At 40.6% G+C, this 12,479-nt stretch overlaps 1 protein-coding gene across 3 annotated transcripts in view; it reads right to left on the bottom strand.

Annotated features, from left to right (window-relative positions):
- Positions 1-12,479, bottom strand: part of LOC140358103 (V-type proton ATPase 116 kDa subunit a 1-like) — a 43,930-nt gene that overhangs the window by 30,348 nt on the left and 1,103 nt on the right. For all 3 annotated transcript variants that reach the window (XM_072442761.1, XM_072442762.1, XM_072442763.1), the window contains exons 2-5: positions 10,286-10,434; positions 4,028-4,106; positions 3,723-3,820; positions 2,141-2,269 (exon numbers count right to left, since the gene is read on the bottom strand). In XM_072442761.1, coding sequence (XP_072298862.1) covers positions 2,141-2,269; positions 3,723-3,820; positions 4,028-4,106; positions 10,286-10,402 — 423 coding nt within the window. In that variant the 5' untranslated portion in view covers positions 10,403-10,434. The remainder of the gene's footprint in view (positions 1-2,140; positions 2,270-3,722; positions 3,821-4,027; positions 4,107-10,285; positions 10,435-12,479) is intronic.

Below are 12,479 nucleotides of genomic sequence, written 5' to 3'. Positions count from 1 at the left end.
TCTTAAAAGTCTAATTTGCATAATATGTGTCTTTCAATGTGTGAAATGGAGCACAAAAATGAATCATGGTTCAAATATCCTCCTCTCAGAAATAATAATGGAGGGATAGTGTGTCAGCGGTGATGTAATTATAGGTGTGTCATAACGGGCAATACCAGTAAATGTGATCGCAGTGAATGTTTAACAGAGACGGATTTGAAAACATTAGAGAAGTCGCAGTGAACCTCAGCGTTATGATCCCTGCGACAGACACGTCATCTTATACGGCCAAAAGTATTCAAATCATCACGGTGGAAACATGGCCCGTCAGCACGTCCCCAGAATCCACCACGTCAGACATTTGTGCAACTTCACAGGAAATGGTCAGCGGTTTCCTTCGTTTCTTTTGTAAATGAGTCAAACAAATGCAACAGCTGTCGGTTAGTGGCTTGACGAGTTGCTTTAAATGTATAACTCGCATTGATTTAATCAGTGTCTATAAACCATCGGTAGACTGATCGTTTCTGCCGTCTAATCACAATCAGTACAGCTGCAGGCACCTCCGAGAGAACCATCCAGCTGTTTATGATTCATCTGTGTAATTCCCTCTGTGGCCAGTAGATGACGCCAAAACGCAATTAGCGCCAGGGAAAACGACAGAAATCCAAATGCTATTTTTTTATATAAAACTTTTTTTGTTCTAAAACATGATGCCAAACTAAACGCGTTCGAGTATGTTTAAAGGCTGATAATACAAATAATAATGTTGTACTTTAAGTATACTACTTTTTGTGACACTATTCAGGGCTCAGATTAAGGATTTTCACTTGTATAGCGGTGCTGCTAAACAATCCGTAATTTTTTTCAAATTTGTATAGCAATTTGAAAATTGCATAGCAAAACACAAAAGTGACTAACAATCAATATTTTCCATTGATATGACACGATTATTTATTTAAAATGTATTTGTAAACATTCTATCAAAAAAAAAACTCTATTAGCTTTTAAACACTTAATTGTTTTCAAAATAAAAAAGAAAACTTGCAAATAAAATGATTTGTTGAACAAATTAATTAACGCCAAGTCAGATGGCCTTATTTACAACTTTCATCAGATGACTATTTGCGAGAGTCTCATTTACATATTGTCTTTACACTCACAAGTTGCATATCGCCACCAGACTCGTCATCAGATGACGATGAGCTGTTTGTATCAGAATGACTTCTCTTACGGCTCTGGATTTTTACACACACAGGACTTGGTTTTGTCCTGAACATAAGTGAGTTTGACCCCTTTGAATTCCACATCCTCGGGGTTCTCGGGGTGAAAACGGTAGCGCGCAGAGGCGAAGAGGGGTTTTGACGAGTGTCGCGTCTCGCTCAGATCAGCGAGACGCGGCGCTCGTAAAGCGCCTCCCGGTGGCTCCTCCTTCTCAGCAGTTTTCACACGCGCGATCTGTGACAGCAGCGGGATCTGTCAAGTGTGTCATGCCGTTGTTGACAATCGATTGACGAGTGATCAGTGCTTTTTGAGGCGCTTTGGTTATACAATTGAACAGGAAATTTAAAAATGTTATTCGACTGGTGATTATTTTTATTTCTTATAATACGAAAAAGTTGGACCGGTCAGCGTCGCCTAATGTTTATTATTATTAATTTTATTTATTTGTATTATTTATTTGTATTAGTATTTTTTTTTATTTGTTTGTTTGTTTTTTTATTTGTCATTTTTATTATTTGTATTATTATTGTTATTATTATTTATTTGTATTTGTGTTATTATTTTTGTACTTGTGTTATTATTTGTATTTTTTTTATTATTTGTATTATTATGATATTAAAATTCAGACGAGCTGGAGCTTGGCTAAGGCTCCATGTATCACACAAAATGTGACCGGACAGAAAGATTAGCCACAACAAAGTGCAGAAATATAGTTTTATGCCCTTATTTGAAATATTACGCACACATTTTATCTAATTCTCATTTTCACCAGCTCCATTTGCAGCTATAACACACTGCACATCTCCACTTCCCGGCTCATCTCCACCTACTGTCCACTCGTGACGATGATGAAGGGCATTTTAACCGTCACGCTACAGAAACATCTCCCCGTGACTGAGGCTGAGCTCGCAAGCATAACATCGCCCCGAGCGTCACGTACCTCGTTGAAAAACTGCTGCGTGCGTCTCAGGATGTGTTTGAGCTCCGTCAGCTCCAGGAAGTTCTTCTTCAGCGCTTCCTGGTTGGTGTTGATCTCCTTCAGTTCGTTCTCCAGCTTCTCAAACGTGGCCTTTTGTCAGGGAAACACACAAGAGAAAAACACTGACGGTTCAGCATCGTGAGAGCAATGACGGAACTCGCAGGACGGTGGCGCTGCATCGACCGGACGGAATCAACGAAGAAGAAGAATCGTTAGCTTAGTTGGCTTAAAAACAGCACCGTTATCAAACAAAACTGAGAGAAACATTTTGGATCAAGCCCTGTGGAAGTTTATGCCAGAAGAAAATAAACAATTTTATAGTTCTACACTATATTTGATGATTTTTATATGTAAAATGTACACATATTTTCAACAAGAAAGGCTCACATCAGCATTTTTTTAGGCTAAACTGGGTGTAATTTATGAAAACGCTGCCAGATACAATCAAAATAATGACAGTTTTGAGGTGAAATTGTATCTTTTTTACAGCTTTTCTCTAAAAGTATTACTCAGACATTTTATGATATGGACGCTACTGTATTTATGAAGTATTGTCTTTGCACTGCATTGTTTGAGCTCCTGGGTCCATAAATGTCTCCAAACACGAGCAGATGTGGTAAAAACTACTACCACCACCACCACCACCACCACTACTACTAAAATACATTTATTGAAGAGAGACGTGATATTTCTGTTTTTTTTTTTTTTCATTCATGTTTTGTGCTGGACTTGACCTTTGACCGTGACACATTTCAACACGTTCCTGATGCGAGTCGTCACAGTTTTGCCTTTGTCTTAGCTCAGTCCCTGAAACTATCGAACGCAACAAAACAAGTCATGAACATCTCACATGATCTTTTTATAATCGCAATAAAGACCGATTTACCCTCGACGCTCATAAAGGTCTGTGACGGACACTATTATGCCTCTGTGGGATTACGGCCATGCTCTCTGTATAAAGAGGAGGGCTAAGGACGGAGGGCAGAGGACAGAGGACGGAGGGGCGAGGACGGAGGACAGAGGACGGAGGACAGAGGACGGAGGGCAGAGGACGGAGGGGTGAAAACGGAGGGCAGAGGACGGAGGGCAGAGGGCAGAGGACGGAGGGCCTTGGACGGAGGGTAAAGGACGGAGGGCCTTGGACGGAGGGTAAAGGACGGAGGGCCTTGGACGGAGGGTAAAGGACTGAGGGCGGAGGGCGGAGGGTTTAGAAGACTAAGAGTCAATCTTTGAACAAGGTCTGTGCTTATAAATGGAGAGTTTGCTTTCTTTTCTTAAACGTCTCTTGAATGTGTAAAGGTTTTTAAATGTTTGTGCTGTTCTATAGTTTTTTCGATCTCAATGGGTTATTGGTTAAATAAAGGTTAATAAATAAATACTGACTATTGTTCGCACAGTAGGATATGAGTTTGTCGGCAGTTACTATTCCATTACCACCAACTTTTTTCGACAAATAAGCAATAAAGTTCTGCTCTCAAAATGTTTGCATTGGACCAAATCAAGTGGCTCATAAATGACCTTTGACTTTAGCAGGATAAATTACCTCCAGGTCGATCATGTCCCTCGGAAACGGCACTTCGGGGTTCTCTCCCGTGTCCACCATCTCGATATTCGCCTTTTTGATCTCCTTTTCCACGAACCCTGCACGAAAAAAACAACATGCGGTTGAAACACGTCGCTGAAGTGGCGAGATCAGGAACTACGCCAACGCGCGGGACTGGGGGGACTGGGAGGACTGGGAGGACTGGGAGGACTGGGAGGACTGGGAGGACTGGGGGGACTGGGGGGACTGGGGGGACTGGGGGGACTGGGGGGACTGGCGACTGGGGACTGGCGCTTTGCACTTACTCAGTTTGCGGTCCATCTCTTCACATCGTCGCACTTCGTTGACAAACTTGCGCTGGAAAACGTTCACGTCGGGATTTAGCTGCGAAGAAACAACAAAGAACCATTTAAACGTGGACGTTGCGCGAGCATGACGGATTAACTCGACGTGGAAGATGTCGACAAAAGGAAGGAAGTGGAGCTGTTTTAACATCGGCTGCTGTATCAATAAGTACCATATTTTCCGGACTATAAGTCGCACCGTTTTTCATTAGGTTTGGCCGACTTATACTCCAGAACGACTTATGTGATATTCTTTGTTATTTCACACTGACAACCACAAGAGGGCGCTCTAGGCTCTAAGCGACGCAGAAGAAGGATCTGCACTTCCTCTACCTCTGGAGTTTGTGGAGTTGTTTAGAAGTGACACAGAGGAAGAAGAATTCAGTGGATTTAGTGATGAATTTCCCCCAAAAGTTAAATATGTTTTTTTCTTCTCCATTATGCATTTTTTGGCTGGTGCGACTTAAAGTCCGGAAAATACGATAAAAAGCTTGTAAAGGCTTGACAAAACATAAAAACTGCATCGACGAGAGTTAATGTTATTATATGAAGGTGTCCATTTCAGAAGGAATACCGTATTTTCCGTAGTATAAGTCGCACCAGCCAAAAAATGCATAATAAAGAAGAAAAAAAGTTGCACTGGAGTATGAAATGTAGTTGAAATATCAGTATATAAGTAAGAAATTAAAGTATAAATCGCACCCCGGCAAAAACTATGAAAAAGGGTGCGATTTATAGTCCGGAAAATACGGTAATGCGGTATCAATTTGTCACATATTTCAAGACGGAGTTTACCCTTTAGATCATTGTTCGGCTCAGGTTGAACTTCTTTTAAACATATTAAAAGCTTGAGCGACGATGGAAACAAAAACCGCTAAACTAAAACGAGAAGCATCTTAAGCACTTGAGAGCGTGTTTGTAAAGGATATTTGGCTGTTTTCAGAGGACAAATACGGCGCATCCGGGAAGTATTCACGGCGTGTTACTCCAAAATGGATCGAATTCTTTGGAAATCGTGAATTTATTGGATTTATTTCCTGGATGCACTGTATTACAGAAACACTTTATGGGATTGGGGTTTGGTTTCTGTCGGGGGTTTCTAAAGGGGTTTCTAAAGGGGTTCTAATGGGGGTTCAAACAGAGGTTCAAATGGGGGTTCTAATGGGGGTTTCTAATGGGGTTTCTAATGGGGTTTCTAATGGGGTTTGTGTAGGGTTTTCTAATGGAGTTTGTGTAGGGGTTTTTTGTGCAGGGGGTTTCTAATGGGGTTTGTGTAGGGGTTTCTAATGGGGTTTCTAATGGGGTTTGTGTAGGGGGTTTCTAATGGGGTTTCCAATGGGGTTTCTAATGGGGTTTGTGTAGGGGTTTCTAATGGGGTTTCCAATGGGGTTTGTGTAGGGGTTTCTAATGGGGTTTCCAATGGGGTTTGTGTAGGGGTTTCTAATGGGGTTTCCAATGGGGTTTGTGTAGGGGGTTTCTAATGGGGTTTCCAATGGGGTTTCTAATGGGGTTTGTGTAGGGGTTTCTAATGGGGTTTGTGTAGGGGTTTCTAATGGGGTTTCCAATGGGGTTTGTGTAGGGGGTTTCTAATGGGGTTTCCAATGGGGTTTGTGTAGGGGTTTCTAATGGGGTTTCTAATGGGGTTTGTGTAGGGGTTTCTAATGGGATTGGTGTAGGGGTTTCTAATGGGGTTTCTAATGGGATTGGTGTAGGAGTTTCTAATGGAGTTTCTGTTGGGGTTTCATGTTTAGGATTAGCCCTAAACATGATAGCCCTAAATCTTGCAGCCCTTTTGTCATCCTCGTACACTGGAGACAGTGCTTGAATTAAGCAGTATTTTATGCTGATTTTAGTGCATTTTGACTGTCCTAAAAGAAGATTTACCAATGGAACAAGTGTAAAATGTAATGTTTTACTAAAAATAAGGGGGAAAAAAACAAGCTTTTTCTCACTTTAAATTGAAGAAGGCTTGTTCTTTGGACGTCGTGTTAAACTAAAATGCAGTTAAGATAGATATATTTTGAATTTTGCTAAAAATTATATAAATCTTATCACATACCAGCCATTTTTTCCACTTCCTGTTTGTAATCAATGACATCACACTAGGAAATATATGAGAGACACTTTATTTTGTTGCATCAATGTTTAGAGCGTCAAAAAAGTTGTTTCTTTTGTGTAAATTCTGCATAAACTTTGACGGGTGCCCTGGTGTGATGTCACTTCCTGTTATTTACCACAGATCTTTCATTGTTTTCTCCACAAATACCTGCTCGATTGGTGTAAAACTAACATTTAATATGTACAACAGGTATAAACACACAACATAAAGCTTGTTTCAGTGGCACGTTTTACTTTAACAGTTAAAATATACTCAAACCCAGATAAATATAACTTAGTTCCAGCGATTCCAAATCCCTGATCCCGTTTAAGCCGGTGAGTTTTGTGCAGAAGAATGTTTCCCACAGTGAGAGAGCCAAATGTGAAGGATTTTGTGCTCAGCTGAAAGCACATGACGAGCCTTCAGGCATTTCAACCGCTCAAATATTTCTACTACCAACCACTACTGCGCAAATAATACAAAAGAATACTATCTCGAGGAACTGTGTGCGGATTCAAAAGGTTATTCACAAAAAATAACGAATTATTATCATTTTTAAGAGAGTTTAGAACCGATTTTTGTTTTTACGCAGGTATTTTAAGCACAACTTTTCTTTATCACAGTTTGTATATCATTATTTTACAAATATAAGTCGTTGTTTATGTCGTCAGAGCAAATTCAAAGTTTGTGAAGCTGAACAAAGTTGGAAACGATGAGTCCAAATGTTCTATTGCTTAGACTTTTTCAAATATTTCTGTCTGAATAAAATTGTGTGTAATCGTTTTGCTTGTGTAATAAACATATGCAGCGGCTCATTAATCTGATTGTCTCGTTTGCCTCCGAATGCTTGAATAGTGCAATAGTTAATGTGCCCCCTACAGGTCGGATGACTCATTGAACTCATTGGTTTTATGCTGTATTGTGATATGCATTAGTATTGGGATTTTAATGCATATTTTTTTTATTGTTTTACTTGTTTGCATTGTGATTTTATGTTCTTTAGTGGTTTTAACGCATTAGTATTGTGATTTTAAATGGATCTTTTTTATAGTTTTATTTGTTTAACTTGTGATTTTATGTTATATTGTGATATTAACACATTAGTATTGTGATTTTAATGCATATTTAGGCCCGAGCCCCAGCAGGGCGGAGGGCCTATTGCTGCCGAAGGCAGCGTTGCAACTGTCTGACCAAACATGCGGGCTGTGCCCGCATGTTTGGTACCCCGTCGCCCCTGGCAAGTACAGTGAACTAGCCCATGCCGAAGGCATGGATCATGCATACTTACTCCTGCTATGACAGAAAAAGTCAACAATGAGTGAATGGGCGTAGCCCATTCACTCATTGTTGACAACAGCAGCGCGAAGCGCTGCATTCCTCCAAAAACCCTCCTGGCATCGTCCTGTACGCGAGAATCCATGCCGCAGGCATGGGCCATGCTTGTATCTGCTCAAATCAATGGAAGTCTATGGGGAGTGGGCGGGGCATCCCGACGGAATAGGGAGTGACGAGCGCGTAAGCGCTCGTAATGATGATTCCACCCCATGGCGGCATGGGGAAGGCTTAGAGCTTTCAAACGATGTATAATTTGTTGTTATAGTGGAAACGGCTATATTGTTTTTGCTAAAAATATTATTATTTTTATTATTTTTCTTGTTCTTCTGCTTTTTGAGCATATCCATATTTTGATTCTAAGTGCTACGGTCTCTGTGCGGCGGCACAGCAAATTTGACTGACACTTGTGTTCATTTGCACTGGATTGGCCATGTCCAATGTGTCGCCGTCTGTCAAGTTCTTTTTTTATTCAACACACAATAAGGGCGCCATCTTTATCAAGTCGAAAGCGCAGAGTCGGAAGGCCGGCGGCCCGCGAGGGCCGTTGGATGCCGCTTGCGGCTTTAATTTTTCTTGTTCTTCAGCGCTTTGATCTCTAATTTGACCCCCTGAACATGCTCAAAAACTCACCAAACTTTGCCCAAAATTCAGAATCGGCGAAAAATTTTGTTTTTTCTGGGCCATTTTTTTTTTTGTTAAAAAATGGTGCACCAGCGCCACCGACAAAAGTCAAAATACATTGCGCCTTTGGGAGACGCCCCGAGGTCAACTTTGTCGTAAAGCTACGAAATTCGGGACACGCATTCCTCTCGTGAGGACAAAAAAAAAAATCATTGTGGCCACGCCCCCAGACTTACCCTATGGCCGCCATCTTCCTTTGAAAATGAAAACACGCTGTGTTAGCCATTTTGTTCACGTCAAACTTTGACGAACTCCTCCTAGGGCGTTTTGCCCACCGACTTCAAAATCGGCGTACGTCCTCCGGACAAGTGGGGCATCTAAAGTTATCAAATTTTTTGAGATACCTTTTACGGTCTGTGTGCGGCGCAGCCACAAAGTTGGACAATTTATTTTGGAATATTGCAGATCTAAAAATTGCTCCCATTTGATCAAAACCAGTCCGATTAGGACCAAATTTGAATCAGTTGTTAAACTTTCTAGTTTGGACCAGTTTATGATGACAAAATTGAAATGGGCGCGATAGCGCCCCCTACAGAGTGACCTTTAAATTAACATTGAAGGTCAAAAATTAGTTTTACCAAAATGTTCTAAACTTTACCCAAAATTCTATTTTGCCGTCCCGATCACAAAAGCCAATCAGACAAATGCCTTATTTTTTACGGCGTAGTCGTAGCGATGACAGAAACCTCCCATGTTATCCCTATGGGAAAACCGCAAAATCTCTCAAATATCCACATTTTTATGTTTCACACTTTTAACGAACTCCTCCTAGTGCGTTTTGCCCACGAACCTCAAAATCGGTGTATGTCCTCTAGACAAGTGGGGCATCTAAAGTTATCCAAATTTTAAGGATAACTTTTACGGTCTCTGTGCGACGGAGCCGCAAACGTTTCCCAGAATTCTGACTATTTGGCCTTCAGAGTGGCCTATAAACAATAGAGTTTTTCCAAATGACATGACATTTTGAACAAAATTCTAATTTGCCATCCTGATCATAAAAGTATGAGAGCCAAAGTCATATTTTGTACGGCGTAACCGTAGCGATGACAGAAACATCCCATGTTATCCTTATGGGAAAATCGCAGAATCGCTCAAATCACCACATTTTTTATGCTTCACACTTTAACGAACTCCTCCTAGGGCGATTGTCCGATCAAGTTCATATTTGGAGAATATCATCTACACAAGCGGGGCATCAAAACGTATCCATATTTTGATTCTAAGTGCTACGGTCTTTGTGTGGCGGACCCGCAAATATATGTCAGAAATGGGAAAACAGCGAAATCTCTGAAATGTTCACATTTACACTTCACACTTTAACAAACTTTCGCAAACCCTGCGACGAGTTGGCCACTGTCTAGGGTGTACCCCGCCTAAGGCCCGAAGTCACTGGGATAGGCTCCAGTCACCCGCGACCCCGAAAGGGACCAAGCGGTAGAAAATGGATGGATGGATGGATGGACTTTAACAAACTCCTCCGTGGGCAATAGCTCGATCAAGCTTTACTTTGGGAAAAATCATCTACACAAGCGCGGCATCAAAAGTTATCCATATTTTTATTCCAAGTGCTACGGTCTCTGTGCGGCGGCGCAGCACATTTGACCGACATTTGTGTTCATTTGCACTGGATTGGCCATGTCCAATGTGTCGCCGTCTGTCAAGTTCTTTTTTTATTCAACACACAATAAGGGCGCCATCTTTATCAAGTCGAAAGCGCAGAGTCGGAAGGCCGGCGGCCCGCGAGGGCCGTTGGATGCCGCTTGCGGCTTTAATTTTCATTGTTTTATTTCTTTGAATGGTGATTTTATGTTCTATAGTGATATTATTGCATTAGTATTGTGATTTTACAGCATATTCTTTATAGTTTTATTTGTTTGAATTGTGATTTGTATGTTCTTTAGTGATATTAATGCATTAGTATTGTGATTTCAATGCATTGTGTTTATTCTTTGTTAAGCAATCTGAATGACTCATTGTACAGATGGTGCCGTGGTTACGGGATAACGATCGTTCTAGTCTTTCAACTGAAAAGTCCACGCAGAATTATCAGAGCGAGGCAGCGCTGACACTTCGGGGAACGGGAGGGGGCGTGGCTCAGCACTCACGTCTCGAAACTGGACCATCCCGATCTCGCCAAGCTCGCTGACGCAGCAGTACGCCGCCTCGGACTGGAGGAAGAGCTGGGCCAGGGTCATCTCCTCGCTCCTGAGCAACTCCCCCATGATGCACCGGGATGTGTGCCACGCCCCAGACTCTGACGAAGAAACATTAAACATCATTAACATGCGAGAGCCCTTTACCCATGATGCACCGGGATGTGTGCCACGCCCCAGACTCTGACGAAGAAACATTAAACATCATTAACACGCGAGAGCCCTTTACCCATGATGCACCGAGATGTGTGCCACGCCCCAGACTCTGACGAAGAAACATTAAACATCATTAACATGCGAGAGCCCTTTACCCATGATGCACCGGGATGTGTGCCAAGCCCCAGACTCTGACGAAGAAACAATAACATTAAACATCATTAACACGCGAGAGCCATTTACCCAAGATTCACCGGGATGTGTGCCATGCCCCAAACACTGACAGAGAAACATTAACATTAAACATTATTAACACGCGAGAGCCATTTACCCATGATGCACCGGGATGTGTGCCACGCCCCAGACACTGACAGAGAAACACGTACATTTGCCCATGTCCAATCACACGTAAACAAACAGTAAACCAAAGGCAGGTGTATTCGTAGAGCACAATTCACACACGAGGCAATTCAAAGGGCCTTGTGTATGTAGAGCTTTTTCACAGCCTTAATAGGTTTTCATTCATACTTTTATTCATCTCACGCATGTTCAAAGTACTGTATTTTCAGGAGTTTAAGTCACACCAGCCAGAAAATACCTAATAGAGAAGAAAAAAACATATATAAGTCGCACTGGAGTATGAAATGCGGTTGCAAGTGTGAAAATAACAAATAATATTACATATAAGTCGCTATTTTGAATTTAGCTTAAAATGATGAAAATCTGATCACAGAAAAGAACATTTTTGACTTGACTTTAGAAAAAAAAAACTAAAAAGTCACGATTTTAAGTTTTTAGTCTTGATTTTGTTTATTAATTAACCTAATAATCTTGACATCTCTAGTGACAAGTAGATTTAGCCAATAGAAGTTATAACAAACACACTTTATATTTACATTTAAGACAATAAAAAGATTGTGTTATGCATTTTTTGGCACATCGCACACGTCTAATTGTCAAAAATATAGACAACGAACGACATTTAAGTCCATAATCGGTCAAAAAGTGACATTTATTCTCCATAAACTGTATTAAACTAAATGATTCAAATATAAATGGCACCGCAGCTTCAGCACACACACACAAATACTACAACTTCTGCTGCTACACACACACACAAATACTACAACTTCTGCTGCTACACACACAAATACTACAACTTCTGCTGCTACACACACACAAATACTACAACTTCTGCTGTTACATACACAAATACACGTAACACAGTATAATCAGCAGATAAATACACATAATTATTCCGGTAACATTTGGAACATAATCGCTAATTACTGCGTCAGGTACGTGTTACTTCATATGTTACTTCATGTGTACGTGTGAGTAATTCATGTGACACGGGCCCCTGTGTCTCATGATGACACAGGAATGCAGTACAATGATCAAGTTTTACATAGCCTTCATATATTCACATGTACTTCTGCTTATGGATATACATATTTGAAGTTTATTTGACACATGTTTTTGACGTTTAGCCACCACTTGAGTTATTGTCTCGATGGGTGCGGTTTAGCTATATAAGGTCCAAGTTTAAACTAAATATACACATTTTAAGTACAAAAATACACACTGTTAAGCTGTAAAAAAGGTTACTTGTTCACTTCACTTAAATGTAAAAATAAATACAAGTATTGCTTGGAGATGTTATGCAGTCAGGATTTTAGGAGAAAATGGGCATTAAATCAGTTTAAATCCAACTTAATGAGTGTAATAACTGGACAAATTACAGATAAAACCAGAGTTAAAATCTTTAAATGTGTTGGGGCTTTAAAATGTGGCATCTTAAAGCCTCTAAATAGAGAATGTTTACTTTTTCATAATAAAATAATGTAATAAAACATGACGCATTTAGAAACCGCCTCAATTTTCCTTATCGAACGAAATGCTAAATGACAATAACACTCATATAACTCAATTTATATCACTTTTACGTTTATTGTACATTAGCACACGTGTAAATGTACCTTATTTGACG

Source organism: Eucyclogobius newberryi, unplaced genomic scaffold (genome assembly GCF_026437365.1).
Source record: "Eucyclogobius newberryi isolate DKJ021-1_F unplaced genomic scaffold, fEucNew1.0.hap1 SCAF_13, whole genome shotgun sequence".
NCBI classification, from domain to species: domain Eukaryota; kingdom Metazoa; phylum Chordata; class Actinopteri; order Gobiiformes; family Gobiidae; genus Eucyclogobius; species Eucyclogobius newberryi.
This window is presented reverse-complemented; position numbering and strand designations above follow the sequence as displayed.